We start from the raw sequence: 18,969 nt of genomic DNA on the forward strand, positions 1-18,969 counted from the left end.
AGTGTGGCGACACATTTCCTCACAATTAGCCAGCATTCCGGCTAAGGGAGATAGCCTACGGGGGTTTGTGAGTACGCGTCTTTTGCAGCATCTGCGTCCATGGGGGCTGGGTTGAGGGAGGCTTAAAAGCAAGGCTGTTTAGTTCGAATAAAGTTATTCGACTGCAGTTTACTGACTGCGTGAGCACACCGCTACAACGTGTTTTTATCGCTATTAATATACGTCACCACTGCCAATACCTGACACCCGCCAGTGCGCGATTTCTTTAATTTTTCGATCCAAGGTAAGCCAACTATGGAGAATTCTAAAAAAAGAAAAGTGACTGAAGAAAACAGAACGTTTAATGATACGTGGACAGATTCATTTGCTTTCACTGTTGACGAGACTGGTTTACCGGTATGCTTAATATGCAATGAGAAACTAGCAAACAACAAAAAGTCAAATGTCGCAAGGCATTTCCAGAATAAACACGCAGCCTTTGCTCAAAAATATCCGGATGGAGATGAGAGAAAAAAAGCCGTTTCGGAACTGATGCGGAAGGTTGATCTGAGCAAAAATCATTTCCAGAAATGGATGAAGTCTGGAAAATCAATGACATACGCCAGTTATATTGCCGCTCAGGAAATAGTCAGGCACGGGAAGCAGTTTACAGATGGTGAATATATAAAAGAATCTTTCATTAAGATTTCAGAACATCTATTCACGGACTTTAAAAACAAGAGTGAAATTGTGCAGAAAATCAGGGATATGCCCCTCTCTGCAAAGACTGTCAAAGACAGAACCATAAAAATGGCAGAAGACATCACAAGACAGCAAATTAAAGACATCAATTCAGCTGTGGCCTACTCGATTGCCTATGACGAGTCTAAAGACAAAGGTGATATTGAACAAATAGCGTTGTTCTGCCGGTATGTAAACTCTGCCGGGCCACAGGAAGAACTGATTGAGTTGATACCTCTAAAAGACCAAACACGGGGGGAGGACATCTGTGAGGCTGTCTTGAATTGTTTAAGAGCCAAAGGAATAAAGACCACCCATCTGGTGTCAGTAGCTACTGATGGGGCGCCGAATATGACGGGAACGCACAAGGGATTTGTGGCTTTACTGCAGAAGTCGCTGGACAGAAAGCTGCTGACTTTTCACTGCATCTTGCACCAAGAGGCACTGTGCGCTCAAACATTTCCTCCGGAATGCACAGAAGTAATGGATGTTGTCATTCAGATTGTCAATAAAATAATGGCAAAAAGTTTAAATCACCGTCAATTCCGTTTGTTACTGGACTAGCTGGAAAGCGCATATTCTGATCTCCTGCTGCACAACAAAGTCCGGTGGCTGTCCAAAGGGGAGGTGCTGAAACGCTTTGTCGCGTGTCTGGAAGAAGTGAAAACTTTCCTGGGCAGCAAAGGGCTCACCTTTCCTGAGCTGGAACAGCCAGAGTGGCTGGAAAAGCTACACTTCATGGTAGACATGACAGCACACCTGAACACGCTGAACACAGCTCTTCAGGGGTAAGGACGTACAGCCCTGCACATGTTGGAGGATGTTTTGGCATTCGAGCGCAAGTTGACAGTGCTTGCCAGAGATTTACAGAAAGGCACATTGTCTCACTTCCCCAATTTGACAAGAGTTCAAACAAGGTCACGACATGATAATTTCGGAGTATTTACATTCTGCAATCATCGCAATGCAAACATCGTTTGGGAAACGCTTCTGTGAGTTCAGAGAGGAAAAAAACACATTATCCTTCCCGGTCACTCCCTTAAGCATCGATCCTTCCCTACTGAATACAACTGCATTGGCAGGTGTGAGTCAACCTGATCTTGAGATGGAACTGGCCGACATAGCCGACAAAGACATATGGGTGTCCAAGTTTAGACGCTTGACAGCAGACCTTGAAGATGTTGCCCGTCAGAAGGCCGTTCTTGCTCAGAATCACAAATGGAGTGATATTGAAAACCTTCCAAAACCGGACAAACTTGTGTTCGAAACATGGAATGCTATGCCCGACATTTATGTAAACATGAAAAAGTATGCGCTTGGAGTCCTGTCGATCTTTGGATCCACATATGTATGTGAGCAGGTGTTCTCCAACATGAACTTTATTAAAAACAAACATCGAGGAACACAATTTCCTCATAATCCAATATTATTTTTACTAGGTGATATTGAAGGGATAAAACCGAAACTCAAACTAAATAAGTATCAGAAAGAATTTATAAAAATTGCACTGGCAGTAGCCAAAAAAGCTATTGCAGTTACTTGGAAATCGGATTCACATTTAAGTATAGATTCTTGGAAGAAAGAAATCTATGGTTGTATTCCATTAGAAAAAATTACTTATAATTTAAGAGATAAATATGAAACATTTTTGAAAATTTGGAGCCCTTATTTACAAAAGACAGGATTAAATATATAGATGCTTTTAAGATGAAACAATTGGTTACTAGGGGAAAGAAATAAATATACATATTAAAATTATTACGAACTCCATGGAGCATGTGGAGATCTTCCAACCACCAGGCATTCTTTCTTTCTTTCTTTCTTTTTTTTTCTAAGGGGTAGTTAGGGGGGAGGGGTTAAGGGGAGGGGGTATGGGTTATATACATTGTTTTTTCATACTTTGTAATCATTTAAAAATGCAATAAAAAATTATTTAAAAAAAAACAAACATCGCGCACGCCTCACAGATGACAGCTTGCGATCCTGTGTAAAGATGAAGGTGACGTCATACAGCCCTGATGTGCAGACGCTGTGCGCTGAGGTCCAGGAGCAGAAATCCCATTAACCAAGTATGATAAATATTTTAATTGCCTATTATTTTACGTATATTCATATTTTTTCATTGTTCAGTGAAATAGTCCTTTAATTTTTCAGGCTGACAGCTGGCTGATGTTATTTTTGGTTTGCTGCTGGCGGAAAATTTAAGTTCGGCGTTTTTCATAAATACAAGAAGGACTCAAATAGACATTGAGTATTTTACTTAAAAGTAACCTTCAACCCAACGTCTTTTTTTCGGAGTTCAAAATGTTTTTGTTGCATGCAGAAATGTAATTTCGTTTTCTCTGCAGGAGTTCATCAATTTCATAAATGCAACACATTATAGTTTGTTTATACATAGCATAAAGGCAAAAAAAAACGTTGTATGCAGTGTTATTTCATTTTAAATGTCAAACGGGTTTTGCGGCTCCCAGTGTTTTCTTTTCTGTGGGAAACGGGTCCAAGTGGCTCTTTCAGTGGTAAAGGTTGCTGACCCCTGATCTAGGGCAACCAACATACTCTTTACCTAAATTGATGCAATCGTTTGAACAATATGCTCAATTATCAGGATACAAGATCAACATAGATAAAACCCAATTACTTCCATATAACTATATCCCACCAAGAGAAATTGAAAGTCGATACCCCTGGGCATGGCACACAGAGTCTTTCAAATACTTGGGCATCATTATGCCAAAAGATTTGGCAAAATTATCAGAATGTAATTATCAGCCTTTATATAAAAAAATTAAGGAAGATGTGGCAAGATGGAGCCTGATTCCTTTTTTCAGTCTCAGTTCAAGGATTGAGTCTATTAAAATGAATATACTGCCCAGACTGTTATATCTCTTTCAGACCCTACCAATAGAGATTAATCAAAATCAATTCAATGAATGGAACAAGATGCTATCAAGGTATATTTGGCAGGGTAAAAGGGCTTGCCTTCTCTTAGAGATTATTATTTTGTAGCACAGTTGAGAGCTGTGATATGTTGGTGCAACCCATCATATGACACTCAATGGAAAAACATTGAGGAGCGGGTACTTCCCATCCCCATGCAAGCAATTTTGGCTGATAACAACCTGCAAAGGTACATAAATACTATTGATAACCCATGGGTGAAATTGACTCTTAAAATATGGAAAACCACTATAAAAGAATATAATCTAGAGGGAGATATTGCAATTCTTAAATGGTGTGCATATGACTCTGATTTTACACCAAATAAATTGGATGCTAGATTTAAGGACTGGACAGCTAAAGGAATAACAGTTCTTTGCAACATAATGAAAGAAGGAACACAGTTCAGTTTTGAAATGCTTAAAGAGAAACACTTGTTAGAAAAACAAGATTTTTATTGGTATTTACAGATGCGACAATATGTTAATAAGACGCTTAAAAATTTAACCAAGGCAAATACATGCTTGATAGAGCTCCTTAGAAAAGCATATAATTCAGATAATGGTAGTAGAATCATTTCAAGCATGTATAAGGGGTTGTCAAATCTTAAAACACATTCAACTTCATACATTAAAACAAAATGGGAGAAGGAAGGAGGGATAATTATATCTGAGGAAGAATGGACAACAATATCAATGGAAGTGTACCAATTCACAGAAATGGAGGGAGTTTGGATGGAAAAACGATAAGATATTTTATTACACCCTCTCAGAAATCCGATTATGACAGTAACCTCCCTGTTTGCTGGAGAAATTGTGGAAATCAAAATGCAAATCATTATCATAATTTTTGGGACTGTCCTGTTATCAAAAACTATTGGAGGGGGGATACACAATGCCCTACATCTTTAAATGTGAAATACCCTTGGAGAGTAAGACCATATATTTTGGATATATACCTCAAGAATGGTTGAAAAGAGATAAATATTTAATGAATATACTGTTGGTGGCTGGTAAAAAGACTCTTACTAGGAAATGGTTATCACAGGAGAACCCAACTTTAAATACATGGATGGAAATTACAATGGACATTTACAAATTGGAGAAGATAACAGCATCTGTTAATCATAAGCTGGAACAATTTGATTCATACTGGGAAAATGGTTTAACTACATAATGCCTCATGGGCCTGATTTTATTCTCACAAATCAATGAATCTGTTGTAAAAAAAAAAGGCACTCCCTGCTTGTACATAGTTCTTTCCTTTTGCTTGTTTTTTCTTTCCACTCTTTTCTATAAGTATATACCCCAGATAAATACTTTGTGGAGATTTGTGATATATATGATCATATGATGTATATGTACAATGTCTGAAATCCATCTTATTGAAATGTTTGTTTGATAAACTTCAATAAAAAAATAAATTACAAAAAAAAATATTGCCACCGTTGTCTGTAAGGGGTTGGCACGATTTCCCCGTGACTGCGTGGATTTCCTCTGGGTACTCCAGTTTCCTCCCACAGTCCAAAGATGTACTGGTGAGTAGGTTAATTGGTTCATGGTAAATTGTCCTATAGTTAGGCTAGGGTTAAAATGGGGGATTGCTGGGCGGCATGGCTCAAAGGGCTAGAAGGGCCCTCTCTGCACTGTATCTCAACAAATAAAATAGAAGTCAATGAAAAACTATACATAAACAAAGACCGAAAAACAACCAATGTGCAAATAAAAATAATTCTCATAAGTAATATTACTAACTTCAACAGCAGCTATTCATATATAAGTAGTATTTTGTCTGAAACTTAGGCATACAAATTTCAGCTTCTTTAATGAAGATAAATATCTTCAATCAGGAGCTTGAATTAATGTATGAAATTATTGATGCTGGTGTTCTAAACTAAAAGCTGAAATAGCTTGAAATACTTACAGTTTTAAACAGCAGATACAAATTAATGACATTTCAGTTTGGTTAACTTTTCTATTTCCAGGATGTACCTTAACACTTCTTTCTTGTTTATAAGGCACTAAACCCCAAACAGATCAGATACATAGGCATTCTGATACTGCTTCAAGTTGCTAATTGCAATTGTGCATAGGTGTATTTGCACATCGACAATAAATGACTTCTGATTTGACTTGCTTATGCAATGTAAACTGCTGATGTGATGTAAATTGGTTTGGAAATAAGAAAGAGAACATGAACCATTTTAAAATCACTGTGATCTATCGCAAGGGTAATGCTATCCGATTCTATGATAAACCAGCAAAAGATAAATTGGACATGTTAAAAATGATCAAATTATAGGCACATGGGAAAGGTGAAAATTGCATTTCTCTTCCAGTCAGAATCAATCTAAATGGTCTCCTTCACTGCCAAAAGATTCAAACTTATTAGGTAACTCACCTGATGCATATCATAAATTGTTATCACTTATATCACCTTAGTATCTGGGTATTTTTAGTTTATGTTAGTGTTGACCACATACTGAATGGTCACAAGATAATGATGACAGAGGAAATAATTCAGACTATTTTAATTCAAGTATGCAGAAATACCCTAAGTTTCCTCATTGTGCAACTAATTGGTTCTTCATAAACACAATAAGGTCTGCTGATGCTGGAACTCCAAAGCACCACACACAAACTGCTGGAGGAACTCAGCAGGCTGCCTGACCGGTTGAATTCTTCCAGCATGTTGTGTATCAGTTTAATTGGTTCTTGAAAGATTCCAAGTTCTCCATTTTCTGCTTGGAAGTCAGTGCATTTGTGATACTTTGTGCCAAGAACCCCCAGAATTTAAATATGAAATTTGCTTTTTATTAGGATAAAGTTCCAAATTAATTTTTGTCTTGAAGTATTTCTAAGATGTTGCCTTATTCTCTACAACTCCCTTAAGTTTCTTTTTAACTGCAATCTGGCTTCCGCCACTGGCAAAAGCAGCAATTATTTTCCATCCCTTTGGTTAATGGTTAGGGTCCATGGCAGATAAAAGTTGGGAACAGCTGCAGTAAACTTTGTTGAACCTATAAAATGACACAAAAATGAGTTGGTTAAACTATACAAATGGGTCTTCAGTTGAAGAACCTCAAGTTCCTTTGATGAAGATCCTCCGACAATGCTACTGGACAGGAAGTTCTAGTACTTAAAACAGCTGTAACAAGGGTCACTTCCAAGTCAGGATAATGTGTGACCAGAAAGGGAACATGCAAAGAATACTGTCCCCACAGGCTCGTTGAACCTGTCCACACAAGTGGTGGATGTCATTAGAATATCACGTGGCGAATTATAGTTTGCTTGTGAAACTTTATCTTGTAATTATACCGTCAGCAGAACTGCGTGGTGATCTTCAAAAATGGGACTGCAGATATAGACTATGAATTAGCTAGCATCGTTAACCTGTTTCTTTCAATAATGCGCAGGTGGCACCAAAGGTTAATCTTGGGACCACAATCAATTTACTGGTTAATTTTGCCAGCAATCCCTGTCAAAGAGCAATAGAAGCAGGAGTGCGGAAAGCAAAGTTGAACGACATGTACAAGTGGAAAGGTTCTGTTAAGGAATGCTAGAAAAAAATGGCTGAAGTGTGTATTGTAAAATCCACACTGCAAATAAAATTAACTGTTCTTGCAGAAAGAGGATGTTTAGTGTGGAGGATCAGCTGTTTTGTAACTCTACAAATTACATTTATGATTCTTCCATATATTGCACCAGAACCTGGAGAAGTCCCTTGCCTCTCAGTGACAACAAAGAGACACAGGCAAAACTAATACTACATGTTAATAAACATGATGTTTGCAGATGACGGAAATCCAAAGCAACAGTAACAAACAAATAACGATTCGGGCCAAGACCCTTCTTCAGGGCTGAGAAGGAAGGGGGAAGACCCCAGAATATAAAGGTGGGGGGAGGGGAAGGAGGCTAGCTGGAAGGTGAGAGGTGAAGCCAGGTGGGTGGGAAAGGTTGGGGGCTGGAGAAGAAGGAATCTGATGGGAGAGGGGAGTGGACAATATGAAAGAGGGAAAGAGAAGAGGACCTAGGGCGGTGAAAAGCAGATGAGAAGAGGTAAGAGTGGGGAATAGAGGGGGGGGGGGGAGGAGATTTCCTATATATTTAATATTCTGGCTCTTATGTTTAGCATTGCTGACAAATGCTATTGATTAACTGAACATATCAAACATAAAACTGTTGCAAATTTTGAGGCCTTTCATGTCCTGGAAAACGGTGTACCACCCACTTCTCTGAGCTATCCATAGATTGAACAGTCAAATTTCGTCTAGTCTTTACTTTTAATTACAGTATTTTACATCCACTCCTGGTATTTGATGCCACAAGAGGTCCAGGTACGATCTGCAGAAGGCCAATGTCATGGGCACATTGTTGCAGGAAAGCAGCATCCATCATCAGAGACCCCAGCCACCCAGGTCTGCTCTCGTCTCACTGCTGCCATCAGGAAGGAGGTACAGGAGCCCCAGGAATCACACCACCAGGTTCAGGAACAGTTATTACCCCTCAACCCCTCAGAGGAGATTTACAAGGATGTTGCCTGGATTGGGGAGCATGCCTTATGAGAACAGGTTGAGTGAACTCAGCCTTTTCTCCTTGGAGCGATGGAGAATGAGAGGTGACCTGATAGAGGTGTATAAGATGATGAGAGGCATTGACTGTGTGGATAGTCAGAGGCTTTTCCCTGGGGCTGGAATGGCTAGCACGAGAGGGCACAGTTTCAAGGTGCTTGGAAGTGGGTAGAGAGGAGATGTCAGGGGTAAGTTTTTTACACAGAGAGTGGAATGGGCTACTGGCGGTGGTGGTGGAGGCAAAAACGACAGGGTCTTTTAAGAGACTCCTGGATGGCTACATGGAGCTTAGAAAAATAGAGGGCTATGGGTAAGCCTAGGTCGTTCTGAGGTAGGGACATGTTCGGCACAGCTTTGTGGGCTGAAGGGCCTGTATTGTACTGTAGGTTTTCTATGTTTCTAACCATCAGGTGGAGGGAAATAACTTCACCCAACTTTATTTCCTCCATCACTGAAATGTTCCCACAGTCTATGGACTCACTTTCATGGACACTTCATCTCATGTCCTTGATATTCATTGCTGAATAATAATAATTCTATTTTTCTTTTTGTATTTGCACATTTTGTTGTCTTTTGCACTCTGGTTGTCCACCCAACTGGTGTGCTCTTCCATTGATTCCACCATGGTTACTGAATTCATTCAGAGTGCCCACAAGAAAATGAATCTCAGGGTGGTATATGGCGACATACAAGTAATCTGACAATAAATTTAATTTGAACTTTGACCTGGAGTTTAGTATTTTTGCAAATTGAAATAAGTTGTATTGATAAGTGGTTTTAACGAGCTTCATTTTGATGCTCCCACCCTTAAACAGTTCGCCTCAACAAACATTTTAAACAGCTGAATATATTGCAAAAGGTATCAGCAGATAAAACTTATCTACTGACTAACACAGTGGTGTTAACTGATACACATAGCTTTGTACTAGTGTTCAGTTCTGTCCCAGGAACAGTCATTGGCCTAAAATATTTAATTTCTCTCTCCATAGATGCTTCCAGACCTTTTGAATATTTTCCAACAGAAGCTGTTCGGATTTTTAAAAAATCCATTCTCGGCTGAGTAACAAGACCTCCAGAATTTATAATTACCAGGGAGGCTAAAACAATTAAGGGTTTTAGTTCTGCATATAAAGAGGGAAGAGCGTGATTCCGGGCCGGAGAGCGGAAGCGTTTGGTGTCCGAACTTCTCAGTCACTCAACACAGGAACTTTTACACAACAAACAAGAACTGGGATTTCTGAGAAGCGACTGCAGACCGCAGATTAACTATCAGTGATTTTAGGTTAAGTCTCATTAATACATGTTTGTACACAGTGCTTGGCCGGGACTCGCAACATCTCCGAGTTCAGGGCCGGGCTTGTTCGGCGCACACAACTGCAGACAATCTTTATACGTGAATTATACGGGTGATGCCGGAGGGTGGGAGGACCGAAATGAATTATCGTATCATTTGCTAGCTGAGGCCGCCAAGGAGTGCGGCCTTACAACTAGCTTTACTTGAGGCCATTTGCTGGACAAACGACTGAAGGATTGGGCCGTGAGTAAAAATTAAAGGCGTCCCTTTCGAGGGGGGACTAGTGTTTAGCGGGCCGGGATTAGCCCGATTTATTACGGATTCCTCTCTCTACCCCGAACGCCGATCCTTTCCACTCAAATTGCCCCAGCACCCCTTACCAAGGAAGCGGACCCACGTGTCTCGGTAGATGTCGACCTTCCGCTCGCCGGCCGCAGATTCTGGGCCGTCCATCCCGAATCCTCTCACTGGACTCCCCGTCCCACCCAAAGTGAGCGCCGGGGCCGCGGTTACTTCCTGCCCAGAGGCTCACGTCGGAAATACCTCCGCTCTGGAGTGCCGACTCCTTGCCGGACGCCTCCCCGCCCCGGTTTAAAACAAGTTCTGAGTCACTCGATGGCGCTGCAGCCGCTGTCGGGGATGCTGGATCGGGCGAGCGTGATCTATTCCAGTCGCAACGTGCCCGCGCACATTTAATCCCAATGACCTTGATGAACACACACGTTTACACAGAGCAACAGCAAAAATGAGGCTCACTCAATGAGCGGGCGAGGACAGCCCATTGAAGAGCCCGCTGCAGGAAACGTAATGCATCCTCCCTCATCACCCAGCTCCCTCTCACCAGTGCAGTGCTTGCAAGATCAGTGGAAAGTTAGATGCCAACGGGCACCCCCGAAGCTAGCCCAAGGCAATTTCTCCATTTCTGTTGCACCATTTATAGGGATGGCCCCTCTCACTCGTGTGCTTCCCATTTTCTTTCGTGAGGTAACTCCCTCATCGTGGTTGGCGGAGCTCTTCCATTCATCACGCCCCGGCAAGGAGTCGCACTCCCTCCCACCCCAGCGACATTAACACTTAACCTCCGTCATTTTCACCCGGTTTACATCTCCAGGCGTGTAATCGGCTTTCTGCGTCATTCCCATGACAAATCAACCCAATTAACACAGGAATTCCCCTCTTCCCAAATAGACTTTCCAGCTAAATCGTTGAATTTGTTTCAATGCAGTAGATCGCGCCTGCTGCTCACAATGACACTCCTTTACACCGAGGCGGCCAAACGCAGACTGGGTGGGTTGCCTGTCGTTTGCAGATGTGATGGAGGCGATTTTAATCCGCCGAACGCTTCTCTCATCTCAGCAACACATACATAATGCTGGCGGAGCTCAGCAGGCTGGGCAGCAGCTATGCAATCGACGGTTCGGGCCAAGACCCTTCGGCATCCTGGGAAGATTTAAACTTCTTCAGGGTAGGCATCCGTGAAAGGGACTTCACAGCGTAGTAAACCATCAACTTTGATCCCTCTGTCTTCACTCTCCTGTACCACAACGTTGCCATGAAGATCAACCTTGGGACAGTATGTCATCTTTTAAATGGACATTTTGAAGTCCTTTGGGCAATAATGAGTTCAAGAATTTCGGATACAACCAATGCCTCAATTTTCTTTCAGTCTCAATTACTAGTATTTCCATTTTCACCTCTTCCAGGCCTTTACTGTGTTTTAACCAGTCTCCCTTACGACCGTTTGCCTTGGAGGATCATGAGCTTTTGAGGTTAATTGAAGTATCATGGCAGATATTTTCTTTGACTGCCACTGAAGTTAAAATCGTATTCTTAAATGCACAGAAGTACAGACAGCATATTACTTCAGTGAAATATTTGATGAAACTTCCATCAGAATTTGGAAAAGTTAGAAGTACATTAGTTTAAAAGTGAGTTCAGGGGAACTGTATTGGTAGGTGGGGGTAGCAGTACTGTGCACTGCCCCTTGGTTTTTTTCCTTCCCTAACTTTCTCCCAGCTCTCTCCTAAATTACTGTATTTCTAACCTGGTTTCCTCCACGTGTCCCAGTTCCCTCTATTTTCCAAAGACATACAGGTTATTGTGTTAATTGGGCACATGGGTGTAATTGTGCATCATAGGGTTGTTGGGTTGGAAGGACCTGTTGTCATTGCTGTGTCTCTAAATAACAACTTTTCCTAATTCTGATGAAAGGCCGTTAACTAAGTTCACCTCTCCTTCCTTCCTCAGTGATGAATTGGGATGGTTTCAACAGAGTCTTCCAGCTGTTCCCAAAGATGCTGCGCCTGGACAAAAACAGCTCCAGTTGAAGTTAGGGATGGAATCAGATGTACATCAGCTCTGGCTGGGTATGCAGGCGAAACCTAACTCCCAGATGAGCTCAACGCCTTTTATGCACACTTTGAAAGGGAGAGTAAAACTACAGCTGTGCAAATCCCTGCAGCTTCTGGTGACCCGGTGATCCCCATCTTGGAGGCCAATGGCAATACATCTTTCCAGGGGGCAAACTTTTGCAAGGCACCAGGGCCCGATGGTGTACCTGGCAGGGCTCTGAAAAGCTGTGCCAACCAACTGGCGGGATTGTTCAAGGACATCTTCAATCTCTCACTGCTGCAGTCGGAGATTACCACCTACTTCAAAAGAGCAACAATCATAGCAATGCCCAAGAAGTACAGGGTGAGCTGCCTCACAACTATCACTCAGTGGCATTCACATCTATGGTGATGAAGTGCTTTGAGAGGTTGGTCATGGCCAGAATCTTCTACTCCCTGTGCACAGACCTAGACCCAATTCATTTTGATGTTTCCACAATAGGTCTATATTGGATGCTCTCCACTCAGCCTTAGATTACCTGGTCAATAGTAATACCTACATTAGGCTGCTCTTTATTGAATACACCACAGTGTTCAACTGTTATGTACCCCGTAACTGGGTCACTTACCAGCAAAGATAGAGAGGTCCGTTGACGTCTGATGGTACTATTTTTAACAGTATTTATTGATAAAAATACACAAAAATAATATCAATGCAAACATACAGATAATATATGTAATCAATACTAAATCTAAAAACGTGGGTATAATAATAATCGATAAGGAATAGCTCTATCGTTGTCTAGGGGATAATGTAGTGTCCGATGGAAATATAAAAGTCACTTTAGTTCATTCAAGCTGCAACTTTTTGGTTGGAGAGAAAGACGGGTTACAACTTGCCCGTTCCTTTTATGATGTCAATCCTTCGAGAGTTGTTGGGAGTTGATTTCCCCGTTGTTAGCTAAAAACCGTTCTTCCGTGGTAAAGGCCCACCGATTCTGGGGCAAATGGAAACAGACGCACATGGCCTTCCCACCGGCTTTCGCTATTATGGGATTGCTAGCGTTTCTTCTGGTGCATCTGAGGGGCTGTTCCCACAGACCCTCTTTTTATCCTGACTCACAGGGTCTCAGATGTCAATCAGGTTGGGATGATGCAAACCCTCCACCAACCTCCCCCTCGGTTCATTGCCTGGGGCTTCAATGCATCGTACAGGATTCAATACACAATTCCGTCTCCAAGAGACAATAGCCAGTATCAGTGGTTCCGCCTTTCCGAGGCCAGGACACATTCCAAACTCTTTGTGGATTCTGCATGTCTTTCTCTCATTTCCTGGGTCTCCTGAACTGACTCAATAGTGATCTTGCGATTCTCAAAAAGGAGGGGGCTACCCCGCACCCTTCGGCCCCTCAGAGCTGTGGCACATTTGTAACACAACACAATCATACTCTCATTTCTAATCAATAAGCTCCAAACTGTGAGCCTCTGTACCTCCCTCTGCAAATGGATCCATGACATCCTTACTGGGAGACCACAGTCAGAGCAGATTGTGAATAACATCTCCTCCTCGTTGACAATCAACACTGTCATAACTCAAGGATGCTTGCTTAGCCCACTGATTTAACCTCTCTACACCCACAGCTGTGTGGCTGGGCACAGTTCAAACACCATCTATAAATTTGCCAATGACACCACTATTATTGGCAGAATTTCATATAGTGATGAAGTGGTGTACAGGAACAAGATGGATCAGCTGGCTCCTTAACTCTACCTGCAACAATTCTATATTTTTTTCCATCCTATCTCCCCTCTTTCTAAGAATTTAATTTCATTTTTTATCAACAGAGCCACAGCACCCCCTCTGCCTACCTGCCTGTCAATACAGTGTGTATCCTTGGATGTTAAGCTTCCAACAATAATCTTTTATCAGCTACGACTCAGTGATGCCCACAACGTCATACCTGCAATCTCTAACTGTGCTACAAGATCATCTGCCTTATTCTGTATACTGCATACATTCAGATATAGCACCTTCAGTCCTGTATTCATCACCCTTTTCAATTTTGTCCCGTTACATTGTATCTCATTCCACTGACTGCAACTTTACTTTATCATCTGCTTGTGCTTCCTGCTGGTCTCATTACACATTACCCCTGCTGGTATACCAATTGCTCCATCCTCAGCCCTATGATGCAGTTTCCCATTCCCCTGCCAAATTAGCTTAAGCCCTCCCCAACAGTTCTTGCAAACCTGCCTGCAAGGGTATTGGTTCCCCGTGGGTTCAGGTGTAACCCACTCCTTTTGTACAGGGCAAAGATTCAAAATACATTTATTATCAAAATGTGTATACAGAATACAACCCTGAGATTCTGGTGAAGTGTCATACCTTCACTAGAAGAGATCCCAATGATCCAGAAATCTGAAACCCTGTCCCCTGCACCAGTTCCTCAGCCATGCATTCATCTGCCAAATCGTCCCACACTTGCCCTCACTGGTGCGTGGCCAGTGATTACTACTCTGGAGGTGATGATTTTCAGCTTTCTACCTAGCTCCCTAAGTTCTTTCTTCAGTACCTTTGTCATTGGTGCTCACCCTTCCCCTCTAGAACGCTGTGCTCCCGACCTGAGTCATCACTGACCCCGGCGGCTGCAAGCCAACAAACCATCCGGGTGTCTCTATTGTGTCCTTAGAATCTCATGTCTACTCCTTGAATTCCCTATCATCATTGCCATCTTCCTCCCTCCCCCCCCACTTCCCTTCTGAGCCTCAGTGCCAGAGACCCAGTAAGTAGCTCCCCCCCCCCAGTAGGTTGATTTCCTCCCTCCCAACAGTATTCAAAACAGTATACTTATTATTGAGAGGAATGGCCACAGGGTACTCTGCACAGGCTGCTCATTTCCTTTCCCACTCCTGCCAAGTCATCCAGGTACCTGCCTCCGGCAACTTAAAGGGTGACTATCTCCATGTAGCTCCTATCTATCATTCCCTCAGTTTCTGGTATGAGCCAAAGCTCATTGAGCTGCAGCTCCAGTTTTTTTACCATGTTCCCTGAGGAGCTGTAGCTCAGTAGACATGGTTATCTGGAAGGCTAGAGGTCTCCCAGAATTCCCACATCTCACAAAAAGAACACAAAACAGCCCCTGGAGGCAGTCTCACTGCTCCATTTACAAACGAATGAAGAATGAAGAAGAAACTTCCCAGAAATCAGAAACTTACCTCGCTCAAGCCCATTCTCGACGAAGCCTGATGAGCCAAAGCCTCCTCACTCTAACACTGGTTCACTCCAACAATGGCCGCTCTGCTTGTCCCTGCCTTATTTTTATTTGCCCTTGCTAACGAATCGTGATTTGATGGGGCTGCCAGAAAATTCCTAAAGTCCATGAACATTGCCTCTTAAATCTCACTCATGGACCTGTGAGTCATCTCCTCTCTTGCTCCTGTTTTGATCGAGTCACTGGAAAAATGCTAAAAGCTGGCGAACACTCCTTTTAAACCTCACTTGCAGAACTGTGAGTCATCTCCTCTCTATCAGCCTTGGATGATCAATCTAATATTTACACAATGAGGAAAAGATTTTTTAGGGAGGAGGTTTTGGAATATTACAGATTCAAAGACTGCTGAATTGTGAGAAGAGTTGAAATTATTGTGATCATACTAGAAATGCAAAATGTTCAAAGTAATCCTAAAATGCAGTAGATCCGAATGGTAAACGCAAACTGATTTATAGGGAGGGGAGAACAGAGGTCATGGCTAAATGAATGGAGAAAAGCTATAAACAAAATGGACCTGCCAAAGGAACTCGGCCCAAAATGTCGACTGTACTTTTTTCCATAGATGCTGTCTAGCCTGCTGAGTTCCTCCAGCATTTTGTGTGTGTTGCTTGAACTAAACTCAGTATAAGAGGCAACATCCTTGCATTTAAAATTGTCTTATTTTGACCAAATACCATCTATTGGATATATTTTTTTTACATATTTTTATTTACAGTAGAAGATCAAAAACAGAAAAAATGTTGAAAGATCTGATTCTCCGGGAAAGGATATTAGAGGCCATTAGATCATCTGAATAGTTTTTATTCCACTTCCACATTCTTGTTTTGGAAATCAAACCAGATACAGTAATGGTTAATCCAGATCAATTGCATATTATTTCTCTGTAAACAGCAGCACAGATATGACAGTCTGATAACTCTTCTGTGACCGTAAAATTGAGATACACATATTCAAAACAGCAGTAATTCAGAAACTGGGTTATTTTAGATAAAAGTGAACTCCTGGTGGCTAATATATTAATTAACTGACTAACATAATCCAAAATGAGTCCAGCAAATACTTTGAAGAGTACATTGTCATTCAACTTTGCAGACACAAGATCATGATACAATGATTAAGATAACAATTACAGAAAACATTACTCAGCCATACTATAAGTAATGCATTTAAGGATCTGGAAAAAAACAAGCTCAGATTTTTGGAATTCTAATAAATTATTCTTGATATCTGTGATCTTATAAGAACCAAGGCTCTTATACCATAGTATTTCAAAATTACCTGATGTCAATAATCCATTCATATTGTCAAGTAAGAAAGTAAACCTGGAGAAATTCCAAAGTCTATTTTTTAAAAAATATCTCTTCATTACAAATTACCCTTCAGTTTTTTTTAATATTAAATTACAAAGTCTCAGTCTAGACACATAAATATTAGGTACTTATTCTTTTGTAGATTTTGCATTAAATAAACTCCAAAATTAATGGCACTTCAAATAACAGGGGTAATGAGATGAAAACAGTTATGTATAATGGGATCCTTTCAGTACTGTGCAATGCACATCTGCAGCTTCAAATCAATATACTGATGCAGAACCAACTGTTGTCAATCCTCTGCTCTCATTCACCTGAAGCCAAACTTTTGATTACTTTGGAATGTAGTTGCCAATAAAGAAAATAAGCATAAATTATATGTGTTGTTCTTGCAGGGAGAGCTTGCATTCAGAATGAATGATTACAACATATTAAGCCAAATTAGTCCTCCTGTTAGGTGAAAGGAGAGCTGGAAATTTATTATCAATAGTCTATTTCTTTAAAGGTAATGACTGGCATGCAACTTTCATAAAATGAGGGAAAGTAATAGCTTTTGATATCCCTGGTGTTCCATTTTCTTTTAATTTCTTGATGTTGTGGGTGCATGCTGAATAGACAATACCACGAATATCAATCCTTCACCACCTTGCCCCAATGGTCATTCAGTCATGAATCTAGATAGGAAGGTCAGCAGGATAACAAATAGAAGAGCAATGAGGCCAAAGCAAATCAAGTGGCACCATCTTCTGATTTGAGACCAGCCAACTCAGAATACTGCAGAAGAATACTTGAAAACTCCTATAGGGAAGATATGAACCATTGAGACAGATAGAATTTTTAATTTGGCCCCAAGTTGGAGCACCAGCAAATTAAATGAACTTTCTCTTGGAAAGGCACAGGCCATTGTTGCTGATTTATATCAAGCAGTTATCAGTTACATAGTCTTGATGAGTAAACAAAAGTAGTGCAGCTGTAGATTTAAAGACTTTGAGTACTTGTATCATCCGTGGCAGTCCTCTGTTAGAACTTGGTGCACTAGAGTAAACTTTCTCAGTCTAAGCTTAGTTAGCCTATTCATTGCAGATCAGCACTAAGGCAAGTATACTATTAGTGCAAAACAAAGTCTGGCTTAATTTGGAGGTCTCAATCCAGCTACAGACCCTGGAAATTATTAATGCTGTTTGTGCCGATCTACATAGCCTCACCTATCATTTCTTACTGAATGGAAGAAGAGAAAGCTCAGTAAATATTGATGTATCAAACCTGAAAAGAAAAAATAAATGATCCTTACAGTTTCTTAAACAATAGAGCAGCTTTAAATGTCTACTGAACTAAAATCCTTCAAATAGAATAATTCCTAGCTAGAGACATGTACTTAAGTGCAGGATTGTTATGGAGTTAATTCAATACATTTAGTTTACCTAGTCAATTATTTCTCATGTTGCAAGCTGTGGGTCCAACAACAGATTTAAATTTTTTTTTGAAGTATGAAGTTGAGAATGTGAAGATTTTAATGTAGTGGATAATTAATGTAAAAGGTCATAAGTCTGAAGGACCAATTCCAATGCTGCCTGACATTTAGCTAGAGATATAAAGATTTTTACTCCTCATGTATGTGAAGGATGTAAGAAATAAAGTCAATTCAATTCATATCTATGTTTTTTTCAGCATTTCTGTTTTTCAGATTTCCAACATCTTGGAATTTTACTTTTTGCAAAGCGAGACCAGATTTCCTAAGGAAAGATGCCTGATAATTTAATCCAGTTGGCATTCATTAAGACTTTGAAAGACAACTGAACATGTTGTGTATTGCCAACGGTACTGATGGGTAGAATAAATGGACCAGGCAAGTGCAACAGTTAAGAGGACAAGTAATATATTGGTCCCTATTGTAAAATGGTTGGAACTTAGAAAACAGGGAAATTTGTAACTATTGCACAGGGTGTTGTGGTCCCCTTACCAAAAAAAGGATATAGTAGCATTTGAGGTGGTTCAGAAGAGATTCACTAGGCTAATTCCTGAGGTGAAAGTATTGTCCTGTCAAGAGAAGCTAACAGGCTGGGCCTGTATTCTTTGGAGTTTAGAAGAATGACTTTCTGAAACATATAAAATCCCAAAGAGAGCGTGACAGTAGATATTAAGATATTTTCACCAATGGGACAGTCTCATTTAAGGGGATGTAGTTTAAAGATAAGGGTCCAGTCATTTAAAGTCAAGTTAGATGACATGTCTTCTTGCAAAGGGTTGTGAATCTCTGAAATTCTCTACCCCAGAGAATAGTGGAGGCTAAATTTTAATAAGTATTTAAAGTAGAGGTAGTGTTTTTTTTAAAAAAAACAAGATCAAGGGATTTGTCATTGAGGAGTTGAGGCCTGGAGTGGAACAGCATAACTTATTAACTGACGTAATAGACTCAAGGGGCTGGATAGTCTATTCTAGATCCAAGTTTCTTGTGTGACTTTGCAGCTATAGTTATTCATGATCTGAAATTTGACAGCAAGAAGGGGCATTGAAAGGCATTAAAATGAGCCAGTGA

General features: G+C 40.9%; 1 protein-coding gene and 1 long non-coding RNA gene across 2 annotated transcripts in view; one reads left to right on the forward strand and one right to left on the reverse strand.

The window, feature by feature from the left end:
- Positions 1-10,350, reverse strand: part of mtfp1 (mitochondrial fission process 1) — a 27,831-nt gene extending 17,481 nt beyond the window's left edge. Inside the window, exon 1 of the mRNA XM_059988112.1 lies at positions 9,902-10,350. Coding sequence (XP_059844095.1) covers positions 9,902-9,974 — 73 coding nt within the window. The 5' untranslated portion in view covers positions 9,975-10,350. The remainder of the gene's footprint in view (positions 1-9,901) is intronic.
- LOC132404093 (uncharacterized) lies at positions 9,473-11,884 on the forward strand. The gene is made up of 3 exons (XR_009515422.1): positions 9,473-9,764; positions 10,747-10,986; positions 11,769-11,884. It is a non-coding gene; the product is annotated as an uncharacterized LOC132404093 (long non-coding RNA).
- Positions 11,885-18,969: the final 7,085 nt, after the last annotated feature.

The sequence above is a fragment of the Hypanus sabinus genome, chromosome 13, assembly GCF_030144855.1.
Source record: "Hypanus sabinus isolate sHypSab1 chromosome 13, sHypSab1.hap1, whole genome shotgun sequence".
Classification (NCBI taxonomy): Eukaryota; Metazoa; Chordata; class Chondrichthyes; order Myliobatiformes; family Dasyatidae; genus Hypanus; species Hypanus sabinus.